At 46.0% G+C, this 24,909-nt stretch overlaps 2 protein-coding genes across 2 annotated transcripts; both read left to right on the top strand.

Annotated features, from left to right (window-relative positions):
- Window positions 1-2,147: 2,147 nt before the first annotated feature.
- On the top strand, window positions 2,148-6,635 carry LOC136319435 (collagen alpha-1(I) chain-like). The gene is made up of 6 exons (XM_066252699.1): window positions 2,148-2,354; window positions 2,767-3,272; window positions 3,610-3,791; window positions 3,973-5,090; window positions 5,287-5,805; window positions 5,850-6,635. The coding sequence occupies exons 1-6, from the start codon at window positions 2,148-2,150 to the stop codon at window positions 6,633-6,635; spliced, it is 3,318 nt and encodes a 1,105-aa protein (XP_066108796.1).
- Window positions 6,636-18,079: 11,444 nt separating this feature from the next.
- LOC136319434 (small ribosomal subunit protein uS19-like) lies at window positions 18,080-22,404 on the top strand. Its single transcript, XM_066252698.1, has 2 exons — window positions 18,080-18,096; window positions 21,918-22,404. Exons 1-2 carry the CDS (start codon window positions 18,080-18,082, stop codon window positions 22,402-22,404), a joined length of 504 nt encoding a protein of 167 aa, XP_066108795.1.
- The last annotated feature ends 2,505 nt before the right edge of the window (window positions 22,405-24,909 follow it).

Here is a 24,909-nt window from a genome sequence, read left to right as displayed (position 1 = left end):
TTGAGCGCTTAGTTCAGGCACTGGACTGTAGGCTTACATACCCTGCTTTAATTAGTTCAATTATCTTATGAAGGTCTTATCACCATCTCCATTTTACAGAGGTATAAATAGGCTCAAAGTAACCCACCTACGGTCTCAAACAAGAAAATCTCAAAGCAGAATCATGGGTATAGATTTTATCGTATCTAACACCTGTATCACTAGCTGTTCCGCCAGAGGGCCCCCTTCCTGACAAACATACTGAGTCGTCCTTGCTCTCACAACCGTCATTTAGCTGCCAGTATTTTATTTATTTATGTATGTATGTATGTATGTATGTATGTATGTATTTTGCTAGCTCCTCTCTATTTTTTTTTTTTTTTTAATATGGACTACTGGTTCCCAGGATACTTGAACATGCTTTTGCGCCTCCTTGACTATGTAAGGCTCACGTACTGAATTTGGGTCAAACCAAACCTACACTAGAATACTAGGTTCTTTACATACCAAAGCAATGACTCACTCACTTAACAAATATTTATTCAGTACCCAGTGACGGTTCTGGGTTTCGGATAGAGAAAGCAAGGGGGACAAGGTCTCTGTTTCCATTCTAGATGGAGATACAAGAAAGTAAGTCAGCTAATTAATACACACTAAAATATGTGAATATTCACAATATATTAGATAAAGGTTATAGTACTAACCTGCACTCAGATTAAGAGGGACAATCTTTTATTTGTCAGAGATGTTTGGAGTTGGGAACTGTAGATGAAGAGGATGGGGCAGAGAGAGGATCGGGAGAGGGAGAAAGGTTTTGAGACTCGGTGACCCAAAAGCGTGTTTCTTGGGAGGAGATGTTGTAGCTGAGCTGGGAAAGGTGCACGGGAGCCCGGCACCGAATGTCTGGGGCCAGGCACGCCAACCCCGAGGAGCCCGGCACCAAAACCCTGGAATGGAGCACGCCAACCCCGAGGAGCCCAGCACCGAAGCCCTGGGGCGGAGCACGCCAACCCCGAGGAGCCCGGCACCGAAACCCTGGAGCGGAGCACGCCAACCCCGAGGAGCCCGGCACCGAAGCCCTGGGGCGGAGCACGCCAATCCCGAGGAGCCCGGCACCGAAACCCTGGGGCGGAGCACGCCAACCCCGAGGAGCCCGGCACCGAAACCCTGGAATGGAGCACGCCCACCCCGAGGAGCCCGACACCGAAACCCTGGAGCGGAGCACGCCCACCTCGAGGAGCCCGACACCGAAACCCTGGAGAGGAGCACGCCAACCCTGAGGAGCCCAGCACCGAAACCCTGGGGCGGAGCATGCCAACCCCGAGGAGCCCGGCACCGAAGCCCTGGGGCGGAACAGGCCAACCCCGAGAAGCCTGGCACCGAAAGTCTGGGGCGCAGCACGCCAACCCGAGAAGCCCGGCACTGAAAGCCTGGGGCCGCGTACGCCAACCCCGAGGAGCCCGGCACCGAAAGCCTGGGGCGCAGCACGCCAACCCTGAGGAGCCCGGCACCGAAAGCCTGGGGCGCAGCACGCCAACCCCGAGGAGCCCGGTACCGAAAGCCTGGGGCCGGGTACGCCAACCCCGAGGAGCCCGGCACCGAAAGCCTGGGGCGCAGCACGCCAACCCTGAGGAGCCCGGCACCGAAAGCCTGGGGCGCAGCACGTCAACCCCAAGAACCCGGCACCGAAAGCCTGGGGCGCAGCACGTCAACCCCAAGAGCCCGGCACCGAAAGCCTGGGGCGCAGCACGCCGGCCCCGAGGAGCCCGGCACCGAAAGCCTGGGGCGGAGCACGCCAACCCCGAGGAGCCCGGCACCGAAAGCCTGGGGCGCAGCACGCCAACCCTGAGGAGCCCGGCACCGAAAGCCTGGGGCGCAGCACGCCAACCCCGAGGAGCCCGGCACCGAAAGCCTGGGGCAGAGCATGCCAACCCGAGAAGCCCGGCACTGAAAGCCTGGGGCAGAGCACGCCAACCCGGAGGAGCCCGGCACCGAAAGCCTGGGGCGCAGCACGGCAACTCCGAGAAGTCCGGCCCCAAAAGTCTGGGGCCGGCACGCCAACCCGAGAAGCCCGGCACCTAAATTCTGGAGCCCGGCACGCCAACCCCGAGGAGCCCAGCACCGAAAGTCTGGGGCAGAGCACGCCAACCCGAGGAGCCCGGCACAGAATGTCTGGGGCCGGGCACGCCAACCCCGAGGAGCCCGGCACCGAAAGCCTGGGGCGCAGCACGCCAACCCCAAGAGCCCGGGGCGGAGCACGCCATCTCGGAGGAGCCCAGCACCGAATGCCTGAGGCCAGGCGTACCAACCCGGAGGAGCTCGGGGCGGAGCACGCCAAGCCGGAGGGGCCCAGCACCGAATGCCTGAGGCCAGGCGTACCAACCCGGAGGAGCTCGGGGCAGAGCACGCCAACCCGGAGGGACCCAGCACCGAATGCCTGAGGCCAGACACACCTACCCGGAGGAGCTCGGGGCGGAGCACGCCAACCCGGAGGGACCCAGCACCGAATGCCTGATGCCGGGCACGCCAACCCGGAGGGGCCCAGCACCGAAAGCCTGGGGCCCGACACGCCAACCCGGAGGAGCCCGGCACTGAAAGCCCGGGGCGGAGCACGCCAACCCTGAGGAGCTCGGGGCGGAGCACGCCAACCCCGAGGAGCCCGGGGTGGAGCACGCCAACCCGAGAGGCCCGGCACCGAAAGCCTGGGGCGCAGCACGCCAACCCCAAGAGCCTGGCACCGAAAGCCTGGGGCGCAGCACGCCAACCCCAAGAGCCTGGCACTGAAAGCCTGGGGCGGAGCACGCCAACCCCAAGAGCCTGGCACCAAAAGCCTGGGGCCCGGCACGCCAACCCGAGAAGCCCGACACCGAAAGCCTGGGGCGGAGCACGCCAAACCGAGAGGCCCGGCACCGAAAGCCTGGGGCCGGGCACGCCAACCCCGAGGAGCCCGGCACCGAAAGCCTGGGGCCGGGCACGCCAACCCGAGAGGCCCGGCACCGAAAGCCTGGGGCGGAGCACGCCAACTCCCAGGAGCCCGGGGCGGAGCACGCTCAACCCCGAGGAGCCCGGGGCGGAGCACGCCAACCCGAGAAGCCCGGCACCGAAAGCCTGGGGCCGGGCACGCCAACCCCGAGGAGCCCGGCACCGAAAGCCTGGGGCACAGCACGCCAACCCGAGAGGCCCGGCACCGAAAGCCTGGGGCGGAGCACGCCAACTCCCAGGAGCCCGGGGCGGAGCACGCCAACCCAAGAAGCCTGGCACCGAAAGCCTGGGGCGCAGCACACTAACCCCGAGTAGCCCAGCACCGAAAGCCTGAGGCGGAGCACGCTAACCCCAAGAGCCCGACACCGAAAGCCTGGGGCGCAGCTCGCCAACCCGAGAGGCCCGGCACCGAAAGCCTGGGGCGGAGCACGCCAACCCCGAGGAGCCCGGGGTGGAGCACGCCAACCCGAGAAGCCCGGCACCGAAAGCCTGGGGCGGAGCACGCCAACTCCCAGGAGCCCGGGGCGGAGCACGCCAACCCAAGAAGCCTGGCACCGAAAGCCTGGGGCGCAGCACACTAACCCCGAGTAGCCCAGCACCGAAAGCCTGAGGCGGAGCACGCTAACCCCAAGAGCCCGACACCGAAAGCCTGGGGCGCAGCTCGCCAACCCGAGAGGCCCGGCACCGAAAGCCTGGGGCGGAGCACGCCAACCCCGAGGAGCCTGGGGCGGAGCACGCCAACCCCGAGGAGCCCGGGGCGGAGCACGCCAACCCGAGAAGCCCGGCACCGAAAGCCCAGGGCGGAGCACGCCAACCCCGAGGAGCCCGGGGTGGAGCACGCCAACCCGAGAAGCCCGGCACCGAAAGCCTGGGGCGGAGCACGCCAACTCCCAGGAGCCCGGGGCGGAGCACGCCAACCCGAGAAGCCTGGCACCGAAAGCCTGGGGCGCAGCACACTAACCCCGAGGAGCCCAGCACCGAAAGCCTGAGGCGGAGCACGCTAACCCCAAGAGCCCGACACCGAAAGCCTGGGGCGCAGCTCCCCAACCCGAGAGGCTCGGCACCGAAAGCCTGGGGCGGAGCACGCCAACCCCGAGGAGCCCGGGGCGGAGCACGCCAACCCGAGAAGCCGGCACGGAAAGCCTGGGGCGGAGCACGCCAACCCCCAGGAGCCTGGGGCGGAGCACGCCAACCCCCAGGAGCCCGGGGCGGAGCACGCCAACCCCCAGGAGCCCAGGGTGGAGCACGCCAACCCCGAGGAGCCCGGGGCGGAGCACGCCAACCCGAGAAGCCCGGCACCGAAAGCCTGGGGCGGAGCACGCCAACTCCCAGGAGCCCGGGGCAGAGCACGCCAACCCCGAGGAGCCCGGGGCGAGCACGCCAACCCGAGAAGCCCGGCACCGAAAGCCTGGGGCGGAGCACGCCAACTCCCAGGAGCCCGGGGCGGAGCACGCCAACCCGAGAAGCCCGGCACCGAAAGCCTGGGGCGGAGCACGCCAACTCCCAGGAGCCCGGGGCGGAGCACGCCAACCCAAGAAGCCTGGCACCGAAAGCCTGGGGCGCAGCACACTAACCCCGAGGAGCCCAGCACCGAAAGCCTGAGGCGGAGCACGCTAACCCCAAGAGCCCGACACCGAAAGCCTGGGGCGCAGCTCGCCAACCCGAGAGGCCCGGCACCGAAAGCCTGGGGCGGAGCACGCCAACTCCCAGGAGCCCGGGGCGGAGCACGCCAACCCGAGAAGCCTGGCACCGAAAGCCTGGGGCGCAGCACACTATCCCCGAGGAGCCCGGCACCGAAAGCCTGGGGCGCAGCTCGCCAACCCCGAGGAGCCCGGGGCGGAGCACGCCAACCCGAGAAGCCCGGCACCGAAAGCCTGGGGCGGAGCACGCCAACCCACAGGAGCCTGGGGCGGAGCACGCCAACCCCCAGGAGCCTGGGGCGGAGCACGCCAACCCCCAGGAGCCCGGGGCGGAGCACGCCAACCCCCAGGAGCCCGGGGCGGAGCACGCCAACCCGAGAAGCCCGGCACCGAAAGCCTGGGGCGGAGCACGCCAACCCCCAGGAGCCTGGGGCGGAGCACGCCAACCCCCAGGAGCCCGGGGCGGAGCACGCCAACCCGAGAAGCCCGGCACCGAAAGCCTGGGGCGGAGCACGCCAACGCCCAGGAGCCTGGGGCGGAGCACGCCAACCCGAGAAGCCCGGCACTGAAAGCCCGGGGCGGAGCACGCCAACCCGAGAAGCCCGGCACTGAAAGCCCGGGGCGGAGCACGCCAACCCGAGAAGCCCGGCACCGAAAGCCCGGGGCGTAGCACGCCAACCCCAAGAGCCCGGCACCGAAAGCCTGGGGCGGAGCACGCCAACCCCGAGGAGCCCGGCACCGAAAGCCTGGGGCGGAGCACACCAACTCCCAGGAGCCCGGGGCGGAGCACGCCAACCCCGAGGAGCCCGGGGCGGAGCACGCCAACCCGAGAAGCCTGGCACCGAAAGCCTGGGGCGCAGCACACCAACCCCGAGGAGCCCGGCACCGAAAGCCTGAGGCGGAGCACGCCAACCCCAAGAGCCCGACACCGAAAGCCTGGGGCGCAGCTCACCAACCCGAGAGGCCCGGCACCGAAAGCCTGGGGCGGAGCACGCCAACCCGAGAAGCCCGGCACCGAAAGCCTGGGGCGGAGCATGCCAACCCCCAGGAGCCCGGGGCAGAGCACGCCAACCCCCAGGAGCCCGGGGCGGAGCACGCCAACCCCCAGGAGCCCGGGGCGGAGCACGCCAACCCCCAGGAGCCCGGGGCGGAGCACGCCAACCCCGAGGAGCCCGGGGCGGAGCACGTCAACCCGAGAAGCCCGGCACCGAAAGCCCGGGGCGGAGCACGCCAACCCCAAGAGCCCAGCACCGAAAGCCTGGGGCGGAGCACGTCAACCCCAAGAGCCTGGCACCAAAAGCCTGGGGCCCGGCACGCCAACCCGAGAAGCCCGGCACCGAAAGCCTGGGGCGGAGCACGCCAACCCGAGAGGCCCGGCACCGAAAGCCTGGGGCGCAGCACACCAACCCCGAGGAGCCCGGCACCGAAAGCCTGAGGCGGAGCACGCCAACCCCAAGAGCCCGGCACCGAAAGCCTGGGGCGCAGCTCGCCAACCCCGAGGAGCCCGGCACCGAAAGCCTGAGGCGGAGCACCCCAACCCTAAGAGCCCGGCACCGAAAGCCTGGGGCGCAGCACGCCAACCCGAGAAGCCCGGCACCGAAAGCCTGGGGCGGAGCATGCCAACCCGAGAAGCCCGGCACTGAAAGCCTGGGGCGGAGCACGCCAACCCGAGAGGCCCGGCACCGAAAGCCTGGGGCGCAGCACGCCAACCCGAGAAGCCCGGCACCGAAAGCCTGGGGCGGAGCACGCCAACCCGAGAGGCCCGGCACCGAAAGCCTGGGGCGGAGCACGCCAACCCGAGAGGCCCGGCACCGAAAGCCTGGCGGAGCACGCCAACCCGAGAGGCCCGGCACCGAAAGCCTGGGGCCGGGCACGCCAACCCCAAGAGCCCGGCCCCGAAAGCCTGGGGCGCAGCACGCCAACCCCGAGGAGTCCGGCACCGAACACCTGGGGCGCAGCACACCAAGCCGAGAAGCCCGGCACCGAAAGCCTAGGGCCCGGCACGCCAACTCCGAGGAGCTCTTTAAGCAGTGACCCAATGGCTGAGGCTGCCCATGAATTCTTTAATTGACTACTTCCTACTTTAGATAATCAACTCACCAACTGGAGGAGATGCTGCTCCAAAAACATTTGTTAAAGTAATAAAAATAATTCATTAACACAATAAAATGAAGTAGCTAAGTTAGGGAAGTATTAAGTTAGGGAATACTAATAGGTAACATAAGAAGAATGTCCAGATCTTTAAAAAATCACAGAGGCAGCTGATCAAATGGTAACCAGTGGTTCCCAGCCTCTACCATTTTGCTTTGTCCCTGCCCATGAGAGCCGTGAGCTGCACACTCAGGTCACCAGCAGACACCGAGGGAGGACAGCCCTCACGCCGCCGGGACGCTCGCCAGTGGGGCGATCAGAAGTGTCTGCCAAAGAGCAAAGCAGGCGCTGAGATGCGGTCATAACTAACAGTCACGTTCAGCTACTTAGAAATGCGCCCTCCCCCCAGCTCAGGTTTATACCCTTCTCTGTTCCCTGCCCGCTGGGCCCCCCCCTTTGGGCCACAGCAGCCTGAACTGGCCAGCCTGCCCAACAGCGGGGAGACATGCTGCCGCTGACTCCGAGCCTGATTCTGTGCGCCAAACCTCACAGCAGAGGGTCTCCATAAGCCCAGCGCCCCTTCTAGAGCTTCTCCTTGCTTCCTCCTACATGGTCCCCTGGAAGTGTGCTCACACCACGTCTCTTCCGGAACCCTGTGGCGTGACAGATACATCAATCAAAAACCAGAGGCGGAAAGAGCCATGGAGAGGCAATTTGAGTTGAAGCTTCAGATGCATTTCCATAGACTGCAGAAGAGAGACTCTACTACCTGTATTACTTTAACCCTAGAGGCAGAAATTCCCTGATCTTTCATAACTCAAGCTATTGACAGTGGCGGGTGATATACTTCTCGTCCCAATAATGACCATGACGTGGTCCTTGATTAGATCCAATGACACTAGGAGTTATCCGGGGCTTATATTTAGGGATTAGTGCTAACAGGCAGTCAAGTCAAAATCTGTTCCTGAATGTGAGCATCAAGAAGATCAGTATTTGGAGACCGAAAACAAAATAAGACGGCTCAGAGGAAAGAATAGAATTTATTGACTGTTTTGGTTTCAGGAAAAAACAAAAAACATTCTGTGGACTATTTTGGTTTCAGGACTTTTCTATCCTCCTGCCCTGCGACTAGATCAACAAAAGGACAACCATTTACCCTGATCACAAATTGGGCCATCAGTATATCTGGAAAGCATCAGTGGCCACAGCTTTGCTCAGGGATGTCCACTGGTGGTGCTAATAGGTTCCATTCAGCACAGTCCTAGACTTCATCTCTCTTCCTCTCCTAAACGCTTAACTTCTCTTCTATCAGAGAGTTGCCAAAAATAAAAAAATACCCTATTTTTTTAATCAAGACATAATTGACAAATAAGATTATATTGGTTTCAGATCTATATTGTAATATCTTTATATATTGTGAATGTATAGATATTTGATATCTATATATTGTGAAATGACCACCGCCATTAGACCAGTTAACCTCCATCACCATACAAAGTTAGAAAAAAAAATTATGTATCTTTTTTATTGTAAAAGAAAAGCTACAACTCAGACTAGCTTCAGTAAGAAAAGGTTTTTGTTTCACATGACAAGAAGGCTGGAGGTAGAGAGAGCTCTAGACTCAAGTGTGAATAATTTATGCTATAGGTCAGATTCTCTCCATCTCCTTCTCCATCCTTCCTCCTACATCTTCATTTTCATCTTTGACTGGAGGCACCACATCCAGATACAGCCACATGCAAATGAAGGCAAGGTACAGTCTCTCCATTAGAAAGATAAAGCCTTTACCAGCAGATTCCATTCACATCTCATTGGCCAGAACTGGGCCATATAAAGTCTCCTAAATCAATCTCTGTAAGGACAGGGAATTCTTAGGATTGGAGTAGACTGCCCATCCTTTGCAGTAGGAAGTATTTAGAGGAGTCATCACAATACATAGTATTTAATTAAAAAGGCAGAATTGGAGGTTTGAACCTTCCAGGTGGAGAGAACATCACAATCAACAACAAGGAGTCAGAAAAAAACCAGGCATCAGAATAAGAATATAACCATGAATAAGATACAGAAGATAGAACAAGAGGAGGAGGAAAAGGAAGAGAAGGAAAAATGATAACAAAAAAGTGTCATTTATTAGGCAATTATGTGACAGGCATTATGCCTACAAATTTATATTCGATGCTCAGAGTGATAGTCTTTCAGCTCACTGGTCAAAACAAAAGTCAGGACCCAAGACTTCTGGAGCACAATGATTCACTCACTTGAAAATAAAAATCTATGTGCTTAGCAAAGGGACAGGAAAGAAAACTGTTAAGAACAGCTTTGTCTGAATGATGGGACTATAGGTTATTTTTATTTGCTCTTTATAATTTTCCAGTGTTTTACAAGGAGTTTACATGATATTATCATCAGAAACAAATATTATTTAAAGGCATTTAAAATGATAAAGTTTATTGCAGATTGCAAGTTCTATTCAATGTAACAAGGAAATATATGCCTTCCAACCTCTTCTCTTTTTTATTCTTCTTCTTAAGCTCACACATCCTTATAATTTTAAAGGTCTCCAAATGCAAAAAGAGCACCCTTGGACTCAGCATCTTGCCTATACCCCCTCTTTCCAATTACCTGTTGTGCCTTCCTGACTAGATATCCTTCCAGAATCTCAAACCCAACTCAACAAAAATCAAAGCAGATCTTTCCGACTTCTGTATTTTTGTAACTGGCACCACCAACATCCTAGTCCGCTTAAGCTGCCAGTATGTAATAAGATAACCACTTTCATTGGCTAATGTACAGAATGCATTGAAAAAAATGTTGCAGTTTTCAGGCATTTCTGGGAATGCTTGAGAGAATTGAATTACAACTTTAAGGTGAACAAGCATTGTTCAGGTAGGCAAGGTAGAAGAGCATGGTATTTAGGGAACTTCATCTCTAGTCTGACTAGAAAACCTATTGCATGTAGGAATGGACAATAAGTGGAAAAGATAGTTTAGAACAAAGACATAAGGAGTCTTATAAGTCATATAAGAAGTATGAACTTCATTTTTAATGATGAAGAGCTACTAAAGAACTTTAAGCATAGGAATGGCATTATTCAATTTGCATTTTAGTAAGACAAGCCAGTTGGTAGTGTTACAGGATGGTTTGAAAGGAGAGAGGGGGTCAGTGAGGATGCTACTGAAATAGTCCTGGCCAAAGATAATGAATGGGAAGGGAGAAGTCACAGGATATCATGAGTAATAGATGTAACAGGTGAGAGAAATAAAAGTATCAAGGACAACTCCACATTCTGCAACTCCACATTCTGGCCTGTGCAACTGGTATAATAATCAAGTAGTTTCTGTTGCTCTTTTGATATACGTCCTACACTCACTCCATCTATTTCTCCCGCAGTCAACCTAGATCAGGACAGTATTGCTCTCCCATGACTACTTTCAGAGCTTCTAACTAGTATCCAAGATAAGAGTTTCTTCTTTAGCCTTTCAACCCATTGTATGTACCACTTAGTATAATCCTTAACATTTTTGAAAGCTTGCTATTGTTCACAGCAATACCATGTTAACTCCTTATAAGGAGTTATTTAATAATTTTTATTGATTTTAGATAGAGGAAGGAAGAGAGAAGGAGAAAGAGAACCACTTATTCATGCATCCATTGGTTGATGCTTGTATATGCCGATTAGGGATGGAACCTATAACCTTGGTGTATCAGAACGATACTCTAACCAACTGAGCCACCCAGCCACGGAATAGTCTCAATATTTAGAGCTATTGCAACACAGCGGATTGGTGACATAACATTTTTAAGCCTGATTATTTAAGAATAGAGTTAACACGGTGGAAGGATGAGTTTCCAAGTCCTAAGTCAAGATTTCCACAGCTCCTTCTTCCAAGTCCTTAGCTACATTATAGCAGGGTCTTAATCAGACCCCAAAGCTCTGGCCTCAAGCTCAGGCATTGAAGGAAGTTGTACGATTTCCCTTTTCTCTAGTTTAAAGGAAATTTCAGGTAAAAAGGGACTGGGACTATATACTCTATATACTATATATACTCAGCCACTGATTATATATCTAATAAAGTAATTTAGCTTTGTCAGGGTGTTGGTAATTTAAACAAGGTGACCTCCCTGCACATGACATTCTTGCATGAACTAGGAGATTCTTGGCTAATAGCATCAGAATTTTTAAAGGCTATTCCAGAAGAAACACACAGTCGTGATATTATCATAACAAGCACCATAGCCATCACTCGCCAAGTCATCCTGGTCCTTCTACCCTTTCATTCAGGAGGCAGTCTCTGAAAGGGGGCGGGGGAATCAATGACAGGGCTGAGGGAGTAGCTGGAATAAATTGCGAAAAAAGGAACATCGACGTTTCTCAGAATCCCCACTTTTCCTGTGGAGTTTCAGCGAATGTTTTAATTTATTATATTATCTTTGCTTTTATGTTGTCTGGGTGAGACTCATTTCCATCTTTCCCTTTGAGTCATGTGGAATGGCTACTAATGGGAATGATGACAGCGCAGGACTGAGTCATACAGTCAAGAGGGAAAGAAAAGCTGCCGCCGCTGATCCTCATTTCTCCAGATGCCGCAGCAGAGCTAAAGCAGCAGGGGTTATAAATTATAAGTGCAGGTTCTTTCCTAACAGCAATGGCAAAGTTACACAGAAAATCAAGACAACGACATCCCACGTTGTTTATTGTGTGGGATGCACTGTGCATACACAGTATCACCCTGTCTTCAGGAAACGTGACAAACCAAAGACAGGTTCCAAAGACAAGCCATAGAAACACATGTTAGCAAAGAACAGAATGGGAATCTCCATCTCCAGTCCCCTGCCCTTTTACGGACTGTTCTTTCTGCCACTAGACCCGCCTGAACACAGACCAGGAACAACATGCAAGTGCTTTTCATGAGTAGGGACATGGCTAATTAGTTAGCATTCCTCAGGAATTACATAACACTCCTCAAGAGAATTCTTAATCCATGGAAGACAGTCTACTTGACTGTAGTCAAAGAAAATAATTAGAATGTCCTGGCCTCAAAGACACTGAAGAAGGTAAGTTTCAAGATGGCTGTAGTCAGAAGTGTTGAATGTTGAATTTAGTCATGGCTTCTTTTTTTCAAAAAGCTCATCTCTATTCTCTCTCTCAATCTCATCTCCTCCATTAAAAGGAGTCCTTGGAGTTCAAAACTCTTCACCACCCAACCACCACATCAACTGGCCTCTTGGTACACAGTGTGATTATAGAGACATTCTGCAATTCACCCTTCTACATCAAGTCTTTTGACTTCATAGTCACAACTCTATGCCATTCATGGTTATTAACTAAGATGTTAATACAGTCCCCTGTGTCTTAGCCTTTTCACAAAGTTTTGTAACTTCCATGCTTGCAATGACTAACCTCTAAAAGGGGTGTGGATTAGCCTCCATCGGCATTTCACTGAGAACTAAATTTTAAATTTGTCGGTGTTGTAACTGCTGAGCTGTCCTTTAGTAAATGTGACAGGAACAGATATATTGCACAGTTTGAAACCAATGACTAATATCAAATTATGGAGTATTTATGCAAGATGTCACTTCACATTAGCAGAAATATTTGAGGTTGAACCTACCTTAAGTACACTTATAAAAACCATAATAATTTACTCAAAGACATTTGTTTCCCACAAATGATCTATAAGTAACTCTAGATAAAGATGACCTGAGAAATAAAGAAAAGGAAAAAGAAAGGAAAAGGAACTGTTTTTAAAGAGCACTTAGGTTATAAAATAATAAGATGATCTTATCTGGTGGCTCATAAAATGGTTCTGAGGGTAAGTCCAAGAAAGTGACTTTCAATTCTGTGAGCTCAAAAAGCATCAGCAGAGTGGGTGTCTTGTTTTCTTTCCAAGGTAACTATTTTCAAGGATACAATGCCAGCTTGCCTTTATAGGTTTTGAAATGTCTGATTAAAAATTGATCTTTCTGCTTAAAAATTATACATACCAATCACTCAGATAAAATATACTCAAATTTTTCAATAATAATAGGCACCAAATTATTGGCTTCAAAACAAACACAAATTTTAAAAAATATACTAAAATGTTACCAGTTTTTATCTTGGGGTAGGAGATGGAGAAGGGGATGATGGTGATTTTTGTTTCCTTTGTGGCTTTCTGTATTCTCCACTTTCTATATTGACAATGTATTTCTTTTATAACCAGAAAAAAAAATTATAAACTTTATGTAAAATTAGCTTATTAACATTGTACTCTGGAGATGCTAAGCAGTACCATTATTTTTTTCTGAGAAAACCCAAAATTTCCTTTCAAGGGGAAAAAAATAAGGTTTATATAAGAATTATATAACCAGACTCTGGTTGGCACCCTATTGAAAGAATTTTCTTTGACTGACTTTTATGACCCAAAATATTAATTCAGCACATTTCAATTTTCTCTGCTCTGGGTGGCGTATTCATTTCCTCTCACTGACTTCCAAGGAGTTCTATGCGTGAACAAGTCATTCAGGGAAGAGACTAAGACCTGGGCTCTCAGACACGTAGCGTCTTTTGTCATGGTTCTCTTCATGGCTTGCATAGCGCAGGACTCTTTTTTTGGCCAGGAAAGCATTTGTTCATGAAATCTTCCTTTAAAATGCCTGTGGATTTTTAAAGAGGACTTCTTCAGAGAAAAAAGCACGCTGGGGGTTTTCATAACACAAAACATTTGAGAGAATGGAAAGGTTTCACACATTCATTTACTTCTCTCAGACTAATGTTACTTGTCCAACTTGAGACATAGAGAAGCCTCTTTATTCTTTTTAAGGTTCTTTTTAAATGGGTAGCCACTAAAAAAATTATTCTACATGTTTGTAATGCAATTAAAATCCCAGCAGCTTTTCCACTGCTTTGAGGACTTTCTTCATTCCAATTAACTCTGTCAGTTCAGGTAATAGCATAAAACCTATTTTAACAGTTACATATTGATGAATAAAAATTAAGAGTTAGATTCCTCTGGTTTTCATAGCATCCCCCCCCCAGCTCTATCAGGAACTATATATTATTAGGGAATCAACAAGCACTATTTCTCTAAATATCTGATTCAATATTTGCCTTTTAGCATATGTTGTATTATCAGCGTGACACTAGACATGATAATCTGATTTTGCCAGCAGATTTTAATTGAGTAATGAAGCAAAACAAAAAACTTCCCATGTGACTTTTGATTATAAATTAGCTGCTAAGCTCTACTTGATTATATTTTTAAGGGCAATTCACCACCATTTTATTTTCTTTTTGTCCATAAGCATCAACATCTATCTAAACAGCATGGGTGTAATAGCATTAGTTAAGGAAGTATTAGCAGTCTAGGGCATCTTTCTCACCTCTGTGAGATCCTTTTCCCTTGAGAGTGGGTGGGACCTCTGACTTGCTTCTAATCAAAAGAAGAAAACTAAGGTGACTGGATGTAGGCGATTACACATTTGTGATTCATTACACAAGATTGTAATGGACCCCTTGAGAGAACATCCTCTCTCCCCCATGGCGTTCAACAAGTAGCTATCCTGTTGTGAGAGGACCCATGTTGAGGGCCATGTGATAATCAACTGAAGAGGGCCTCTTGCCAATAGTCGAGAAGAAACTGAGGCTTTCAGTAAGAACCTGAAAGCTGCCAACAACCACAGGAGCTTAAAGCAACCCTCCCCAGTCTTGCCTTAGTTCCTTAGTTGAGACTAGAGCCCCTGAAGCCAGCCTGTGCCCCTAACTCATAGAAACGGAGAGATAGTAGATAGGGTTTTTTAAGCTGCTAAGCTTGTGATAGTATTGTTATGAAACATACATTTAACAGAGAGGATGTAGTCAACAAAAGGAATGAATGTCAAACCAGAGGTGACCACAAAGCACAGAGTACTATCTCAGAAGGAGGTGAAGCAGGGGTTCAGGGGAAATGGGGCAGATACAGAGAAACAGGTTGAGTCATCTGTTCCACAAAGATCACAAAGACCAGGAAGTCACACATGCAATGAACTTCAGACTTAAGAGACATGTGATAGAAGCAGGTACTGAGAACTCTCAGCAGTGTATGTACAGAAAGGTGTGGTTTCAGATGGGTCATGAGAAGATGAGCACAATACGGGGACATCTGTGTTCAGGGTAAAACAATAATCAACACAGTCAACGGATTGAGCATGGTCTTTGGGCATGTCTGTCTTTGTACCATGGCTCTATGATTTATAAGCTATATATGGCCATGGGAAATGTCCTCAGCTCACTGAAGTTTTATTTCTTACATAAAATGTATTTATTTAATTGTAGGGTTGCTACAATGATTAAATGAGATGATATATGCAAAACACCACTGCACCTGGCGTAAAGGGCTCAAATATACTTTTTCTACTGGCTTTTCACACTAGAAACTTCATGTCACAAAAAGTAAGTGGTCAAATGACTTCAAAGACTAGAGGGAAAGGTTGCATAGGTGTTGTGAGAGAAAACTCTTAGAAAAACCTATATGGCAAAAAAAAAAACCCTGAAAAAAAGCCATTTATTTATACAAATAGAATAGCACAAAAAGAACTATGTCCAGAAGGCCTGAAGAAAGAGGAAAATGCTAGTTTTAAAAGAAATAAGACTGGATCACAAACTTACAGAATGCAACACTTATGTTCAGAAATATGATCTCATTCTTTCCCCTGAGGAGATGTTAAATCAATATCCATACCTCGCAAGATCAACACATTTTTTAAAGTTTCTTTTCCTAACTGAGTGAAGACTTTATTTTAGGACTATCTGCCTGTGTAGCGCTGGTCTTGGGTTGGTCTCACACACAGAGCCTCTTACTTTTTCAGAATGAAAATAAAACCACTCTTCCTCAGGTGCATATTAATCATGCTAAGCTATTCTTTAAAAGCAATAAACAATGCACACATGGTAATTAGGAGAGAATTATTTTTCATAGGAAAATAAAGTCTGGCTCCATATGTTTTGGATTCATGCTCCCAAAAATAAACCCACAATTCTCCATTCCTTTACCAAAAAAGAAAAAAATAATCATCTGTTTGAAAGAATATGGAATCCTGACATTTCGATTAACTTACATGTGTAACTATCCAAACATATTTCAAGAACTAGTTAATATTTAAGTATATTTCAAATATTTTAAATAGAAAAATCACATTTTATGGAAGGTAAACAAACCAAAACACCAAAAGGTCGAATCTGGAGGAACCTATGTTTTTATGACATACAAGTAGATTTTAAAGTTAGAAAGCTTTCTCTTATATCCAACATTTATTCTAAATTTATGCATGTAAAAATATCTGTAATGTCTACAAATGCCCAGGTGTTTACAACATTTAATAAATGAAAATGTTTGCAGAACTTCAGGCCCTTGGGCAGGACATAAAATTTAGACATATTTCCAACAAAGAACTGAAGAACTTCTTTATAACTAAGCCACTTATTTTGAAAATAAATGGATAACATGCTATTCATGAATTTTAAAATAAGGCAGAATCTGCGGTCTCAAACCACACCACACAAATAATTTTTTAATTATATCACATTCTCTCAAATCAGATATATAGTTGCCTAAGATGTAATGGTTTCTTTGGTCCTAAAATTTAATGACTAAAATTTTTGTTTTAGTCTGTCAGAACATTCTTGCCCATATATATCTGTCCCCTTCCAGACCAAATAACCTCAAAACTATTGCAAACCCACATTTTTAACTACACGATAAAGGTTTTTATAACATACCATTTTTCCAGGGCAATTATTTATAATATAAATAATATTTTAAATGTTTATTTGAATATGTTTAAATGATCATATATTTAGGTTTGATCTAACGAGTTTCTTATTGAATTTATCTTTTATATTTTAAAGAAATGTTTTTGCCAGATTGTCAAATTGCCACAATTGTACATAGCTTGGTATCTTTGAAGAGTGGTTCTGTATCTTGATTAAGGTAGCCTTTTTTGAATAAATAAATCTTAGCATTTTTATATTACACTTGAATTAAACATGAACTAGAGCATGTTTTAAGCATTCATTTGCATATGTTGTTCTCGTGTGTTAGTTGCCAAACATGTAGTCAAATGATAAATAGATACTCATTGAGGAATTAAACTTTCCTACAGGGTGGTCTTGATATGAGTCAAAGCCAGAAAATTAATGCTTAGTTTCCAAAACACCTAATGCACACAAAAGTAATTAATTCTATAGCTGTGTGGGCTTTCAATTCTGCAAATTTATAATGTCTTCCACATTTTATTAATTGTCTACATAATGAAGGTATTATACTTTCTCACATCATTTACATAGGATTGAGATACAAATGAGTTAATTTAATTGATGTAATCATTAATTACTGAATCATCTCAGTTTTGATCATTCTATTTATGAGGTAATTGCATGATGCCAACTGTTTTCCATTATTTTATAATTAAGTCCCATTTCTGCACACCCTCTGGTCCCATTAGCTCACCCTTCCAATTCCATCGAAGGAAAACGTATTAGCACATTGCACACTGCAGCTGATTCAGGTATTATAAGAAATTGACATTTACCAAAGAAAAACTAGCATGCATTATAAAAATAACAGTTTAAGTCACTACCGTTAAATGAGACTTCACAAAAAAAATGTCTGAATTGACAAGACTCAACTCCAAGAGACACAACTTCCAACCATCACAAGAAATCTACAAGAGACTCCTCCTGTTGCAAGCACCCAGGAGCCTCTATCCCGATTCAGTCTCTCTTAATGATACCAGCACTAGTCAATGTGCAGTGATGGGGATGTTCAATGGCACATCCACAGTCTTGGAGACTCAAATGCACGTATGAGATGCACTGCCCACACAAAAGGGAGTAGGTCAGGGGTCCCCAAACTACGGCCCGCGGGCCACATGCGGCCCCCTGAGGCCATTTATCTGGCCCCCGCTGCACTTCCAGAAGGGGCACCTCTTTCATTGGTGGTCAGTGAGAGGGGCACATTGGCCATCTCATTAGCCAAAAGCAGGCCCATAGTTCCCATTGAAATACTGGTCAGTTTCTTGATTTAAATTCACTTGTTCTTTATTTAAAATATTGTATTTGTTCCCGTTTTGTTTTTTTACTTTAAAATAAGATATGTGCAGTAGCATAGGGATTTGTTCATAGTTTTTTTTTATAGTCCGGCCCTCCAACAGTCTGAGGGACAGTGAACTGGCCCCCTGTGTAAAAAGTTTGGGGACCCCTGGACTAGGTGATAGTGGCTATCATACCCCTGCAACTGTGGCCAGGTGTAGTGAATGTTGCTGATTGGCTCCATCTAATCCAGACATAATTCCATCATGATTCAGACATGATTAAGGACCAATTGTGGATACTGAGTAGAGGCCAGCTAACTGTAAGGAAACTCACGTAAATGGCATATGCCAATTGGTACTGCTGCTCTTAGAGAATTTATATCTAACAATAAAATCGTATTCAGTTGAATAAGTAAATATAAGGTCTACCGGAAAGTTCTGTCCGTTTTTGGAATAAAACAAAATACAAATTTTTCTTACCGTCAATAAACTTTATTAAATAATATAATTGCCATTATTATTAATGATTTCTTGCCAGCGTGAGGGCAATTTGTATATCCCATTTTTGAAAAATGTTTTATCTTTTTATGCGAAAAATTGAACCAGTGCTTGTGTTTGATATCTTCTTCATTTTTGAATTTTTTGCCCTTAAAAAAATTTTGTAAGGACAAAAACAAGTGATAGTCAGAGGGTGCTAAGTCCAGGGAATATGGTGGATGCGACAGACATGCTTCTGTAGCATTTCTTCCTTGTTGAAATTCGTAAAAATTACAGTGGTGTAAATGAACTTTATCAGTAGCCATTGGTATATTATCGCTTCACACATAAGACTAATGTGAATCAACTTTGTTTTAGTTAATTTGCTACATCAGTATGTATACATTAAGTGATAAAAAATAGAGAGGCACACATGCGCCAAATAAACGTGTGCTTACGTGTCGAAACTTGTGATAGAAACAGACAGAACTTTCCGGTAGATTTTATATAATATATAAAGTATAAGAAGGCATAATTAACATGTAGTCTCTAAAAGTTGTTTTACAATGAATTATATATAGCACAATTATAATGAATTATGAATAAATTAAATATAAATGGACTAGAATTATTATAAAATTATAATTCTCTCACATGATTTAATAAAATAAACTAGTTATTTACGTTTACATATTTACTTTAAGCATAAATATCACGGAATGAAGTTTGAAAAGGCAACACAACCTAAGGAAACAATACACATAGTTTTGGCAAATTTTTAATAATACCTTTTGTTTGTGAGAGAGAGACAGAGAGATGAGAAGCATCAACTTGTAGTTGTGGCACTTTTAGTTGTTCATTGTATAATCAATACATTTTGAAATATAACTTTGCTCATGACACTAAAAAAAAACAACCCCCAAAAAACCCATACATACACAACAACAAATGGTAACTGTGTGAGGTGATGGATGTGTGACTGTGGTAATCACTTCATAATATACATTAAGTGCTCACTTAACATCATTGATAGGTTCTTGCAAATGATGACTTTAAGTGATACAATGTATAAAGAAATCGATTTTCCCAAAGGTTAATTAGATATAAACAACAGTTAAGTTCCTATGGCATATTTTTTGTCACGAAACATCACCAAACTTATAAAGACCCAAACACTGCCAATATCCAAACATGGAATAAATGTGAGCTGTGCATATCTTTAACAAAGATGAATAAAAACAAGTAAGATTGTTATTTTCCAACCAGGTGGGTGCCAGTCCAAGATTATAAACAGCATATGAACTTATCTCCTCTCATTCCTCAGATCCCATTACAATAGGAAGATACCAGTTAACAGGGGCGGGGTAAATGTAGAGCAGTGGGAAGAGCATGAGGCAGTTGATCAATGGGCAGACTGTTCTAACACAGTTCTAGGTGGTGGAAGGTCAGTGGAGGAGTGACGCAGACAGGGAAAAGACAAAACCCAGAATAACTATGAAGAGGCTCAGGAGGGAGTCTTTCTGCCTTTGAGAACTTGGGCGGGGTTATGGACTCGAGGACTCCCGGTATGATGGGCAGCGGAGTACAGCAAAGGGCCGAAAACAGAAGCGTTTACTGAAAAGTCTGGTGCTGATTTCCCCCTCCTTACATTCGAATACACAGCAGCCAGGTGTTACCCTTCTAGGCAAAAAAAAAAAAAAAAAAAGTAGAAGGGTTTTTTTGTGTATTTTCTAAATAAATTTAATACACTGTCTAGCATCAACAAAAGAAGTAAGTGTTGCTGTTGGAGCACAAGGAAGAAAACATTCTGAGCATCAGAGTTCCCCAGGGTAACGGCAGGGCTGGGAAGAAGACCTGGGCATGGCTCACTGGGCTTGATATAAGAAGGGAAATGTAATTAGTATCACTACTCATAATGAAGGGCAAACATGAAAAATGATTGAAATAAACTCCTACAAACTATTTTGTGAGGGTTCAGATTATATGTAGCTATGAATCCTCCCATGATTTGGTGACAGGCTATTACCTAAATGTTAAGGAAACTGAGTGAGTTATCAAAAACTTTCTCACACACACAAAAGATATTGATAGACTTCTGCTTCTAGTCATGACAGAGTAACATGGACCAGCTTTACCATCACTTGAAACAAGTAAATAGGTAGTCCTATGATATTATAACAATAAGAACTAAAAAGCTGGACAAGTTTTTCAGACACTTCCCATCAACTAAGTAAGCAGAGGACATTGATCCCTGAGAGAGGGAAAACAAACAAGGTAAGCCCCATAACTGTCCCAGTTTACAGCCCAGGCAGATTTTCCAGGCTGTGTTACAGGGGAGAGGAAACCCAAACAGAATGAGGTGGAAACCCTGAGTTGAGGAGAGATACATGGAATCTAGCAAGGCCAAGAAGTGGCATTCAAAAACAGAGTCCTGAGAGAAGACAGCTGCACAGAGAATACCCTTCGTCTTTTCAGCTGAGTATTTAGGAGCATACATGACTGTAAAGAAATTACCTGAGGAAAGGGAAAGAACCACTTGAAAGGAGCAGACACTCAGAGCTCGGATAGGTGCAGGGATATTTCATGTTCTAAACAGCCAGAAGGAAAAAACAAATAATTCAAGGAAACCTGGGTTCAGCATCTGTACAATGGCATCACCTCAGTAGTGGAGACAATTAGCCTTAGATTAAAGGTGATTCTGGTTTCAGCTAACAAGATTTAACGTAAGACTTATAAAGATCAAACTGTCATTTAACTGCACTTCACAGAAAAAGTCAAGAATATTTATAGGAATATAATATTAAGCATCTAAAATGGTGAAAATCATAATGTTTGGAATTTAATGAAAAATTATCAGGCATGCAAAGAAGTAGGATCATATAAACCAAAATAAGAAGAAAAATAAATGAATAAACACAGTACCAGTACTGGCATAGATGACAGAATTGTCAGACAAGGACATTAAAACAATGATTTTAACTGTATTCCATATGCATAAGAATGTAAAAAGAGTGAGCAGACTTGAAAGATTTGTAAAAGACCAAAATCTAACTCTTTGAGATAAAAAGAAGGCATACCTGGGATGGGTTAAACGCAGATTAGACATTGTAGAATTAAAGATCAGTGAACTTGAAGATATAGAAACTATCTAAAATATAATACAGAGAAAATAAAGAGTAAAAAAAAAAAAGGATGAAGAGCACATTAGTGAGCTGTGGAACACTTTTAAGTGGCCTAATATACATACATATAGAGTCCCCAAAGGAGGAGAAAATATTGAAGACATAATACAAAAAAAAAATTCCAAATTTGAAGAAATCTATAAAGCTATACATTCAAGAGGCTCAACAAACCCCAAGCACAAGAAACAAAACTGCAATGAGGTATATTAGAATTAAAGGGCTTAAACCTACTGATAAAGAAAAAAATGTGACAAGCAACCAGGGAAAGAAAGGCACATTATATACGAAAGAACAAAATAAGAATAAGAGCAAGTTGTCATTGGAAAAATATAATTAAGACATAATATAATTAAGAAGACAGTGGAGCAGTATCATTAAAGTACGGGGGTGGGTGTCAGGGTGTGGGTGTGGGTGGGGAAATCCCTCCAAACCTAAATTCCATACCTAGCAAAGATGTCTCTCCAAAAACGGGGGGGGGGGCAATCCATTCATAAAAATCCACAACTCTCTGCGGAAGTGGAGCCCACACGCAGCCTGAATCTAGAGCAGCTGCTGGAAACGTCCCACGAGCAGCTGATGCAAACGTCGCAGGAGCAGCTGATGCTGCGCTACAGAACCCAACAACCGCTGCCCCTGCCGCTGAACCCAGGCCTCTAGAAACTGCACTCGCACTCGCTGCTGAGCGCCTGCGCAAGGCCACGAAGGCGACCCCGCCCACAGAGAAGCCCGAGGTGGTGGAGATGCACCTGCTGCATAACATGATCATCCTGCGGGGTGATGTTAGGCAGCATGGTGGATGTCTACAACGCCAAGGTTTCAACCAGGTGGAAATCAAGCCTGAAATGACCGACTGCAGCCTAGGTGAGTTCTCCAACACCTACAAGCTGGGGAAACCCAGCCAGCCCAGTACTAGGGCTGCGTTCTACTTTCGCATCATCCCTCTGGAGTGGCCAATAAAAGCACAGACTTATCTAATAATAATGATGATGATGATGGCAAAATAAAGACTTTTCAGATCTGCCAAAGCTGAAAATAAAATCATCAGAATTAAACACTCACAGGAAAACTAAGAAATGCAGAGCACCAGAAATGGTAAGTATGTGGGTAAATATAAAAGACTTATTTTTTAATCTCTCTAAAAGAGAAATATCTGTCGAAAGAAAAAATAGTAACAATTATAACATATGTGGAGCATATGTACAAGCCTGGGAGGCAGAAATAAAAGTATACTGTTAAGGTTTTTATATTATAAGTGACATGGCATAATATTAACTGGAGATGTACTCTGATAACTTAAAGATACTCCAAACTGAAATGCAAGCACAAAAAGGAAAAAGTTACAGCTAATAAGCCAATAACAGAGAAGAAATGGAATAAATCAAAATAATCCAAAAGAGAAAAAATAAAAAGGAAATAAACAATAAATGGAACAAATGAAAAACAAGGTGATGGGTTTTTAACTGAACTGCATCAGAAATCACATCAAATGTAAAGGGTCTAAACACTTCACTTAAAAGTTTTAAGTTGTCACATTGACAAAAATAAGCAAAACCCAACTATACACTGCCTACAAGAAATGCAGGCTCCAGTTACATCCTTAGTGTTAACTGTTGTATAACTGTAGTGACTATACATAAAATTATTTTTCTCATCCCTTGCAGCTCCGTCCCCATGACTGCTTTTCTTTACAGCACTCATCTTCTGCCAGACTGTTTGTTACTTTTCTCCCCCCCATAGCACATGAGCTCCACGAAACAGGTTTTGTTCACGGCTGTGCCCCCACAGCCCAGAGCAGGGTCTGGCATACAGCAGATGCCAACTTTTGAAAGAAAGACTGAATGAATAACTAGAAAAAACCCTACCGGAAGCACCCCCCCCCCATTGTGTCACTGTATTTGAATTCTAATCAGTCTCTAATTTTTAAAAGATGGGTATTTATTATTTGGCTTTGTTGGCTGCCCTTCCACTGTGGAATCACATTTGATGGCAACGTCTCCTGAAATTCCTTAGTGATGTCCATTGTGTCATCCTTTCTGCTTAACAATTTAAAATTTTATAATGCAACTATTCATTCCATTTTTAAGTCCTTAAAAAGTATGAAGTCAACCACAAATGGCCAGTCAGCAGCATGTACTGTATGATGAGAGTGAATGAGAATCTTGTCACCAAAGAAGGACCTGTCATTCCTGTCTAGGTGGAGCTTACCATAGCCTGGATATTCAACTCTCAGGTCAGAAAAAAACTCAGAGTTATCAACAATGCACAAATGAAAATATAGTACCTAAGTGCAGGTTAGATGAGATGCAATGGCTGAATGGCCATTTGAACTGGAATAATTCCTAGTTGAGTGAAAAGCCAGGATCTATATGGAGGAGGCAGGAAAGAAGGGTACTTGCAAAAGGAAATGACAGGTACATGAGTCTAACTTCATTAGTTACCTTGTCTATAAACTACATATACCATAAATTCGGCCTGTCACCTCTCCTTTCTTAGTTAACCACTATGCTTTCCCTTTAATGTATCACAGTCTATTTTGAATTCAGATGCTTCTGTACTTTAAGTAGCAGGGTGGAGTAACTTCAGAAACTCCTTCCGACTCATTCTCAGGTCTCAGCCGAAGTGTCATTTTTACAGAGAGGCTTTTCCCAGTCACTTAACCTGAAATAAGTGCACCTTGTTATTCTCCATCTTGGCATTTTTCATAGCTCTTACTACAATTAATAGTCATAAATTTGTGACCTTACCATCTGTCTTTTTCACTAGATTATTAACTATGTAGAGGCAGGGTGTTTATATTTTTTCATTACAGTCAATAGATTGCTTAACACAGTGCCTAGACACTTATTCTATATTTGTAGAAATGGAATGAAATAGTGCCTAGTTCCACAAAGTCCAGAAATCCAAATAGAAAACTGATTGCAATGCCTCAAATAATTTTATTTCAAACCTTTACCAAATTTAAGTGGTGCTTACTTTGACACATACAAATGTGTATGGACATAACTACAAGAACATACATATATATAAATATATACAAACATAATTCAAATACATGGTAATATTTGGAGCTTTACCTATTCAATTTCAATTGTTTCAAATACTTCATCTTTTACAATAACCCTACACCATTCCCAAGAGTCTTTAATCTATCCAAGGTAAGGAATATAATCCTGGATAGGCCTGCAGTATGAGGGCTGGGTGGTCCTAGTTGCTCCTAGCCTATACAGGGTGCCTTAGTGCAAATCAGAAGGAGCCACATGGTTGGGGAAGATACGACCTCTGCCCGGTGAGTGGAGCCCAAGCAGGATTTCAGCTCCTATTTACTGCCTCAGCCAGATGCCCTTGTTCAGGGCACCACCTGTATGTAGGTGGCAGTCCAGGATGGCGCCGCTCAGTGCTGGTGCGAGCAGGACATGGTGATCTGGCCACCGGAATGCAGCTCCATCCCATATGCCTAAAGAAAGACCTAATGTAATTTGACTGGGTGAGTTTGGCTGAATAGGGGGCCC

This window comes from Saccopteryx bilineata, chromosome 1, assembly GCF_036850765.1.
Source record: "Saccopteryx bilineata isolate mSacBil1 chromosome 1, mSacBil1_pri_phased_curated, whole genome shotgun sequence".
Lineage (NCBI taxonomy): Eukaryota > Metazoa > Chordata > Mammalia > Chiroptera > Emballonuridae > Saccopteryx > Saccopteryx bilineata.
The sequence above is the reverse complement of the archived record's forward strand: the minus strand, read 5'-3'. Positions and strand labels throughout refer to the sequence as shown.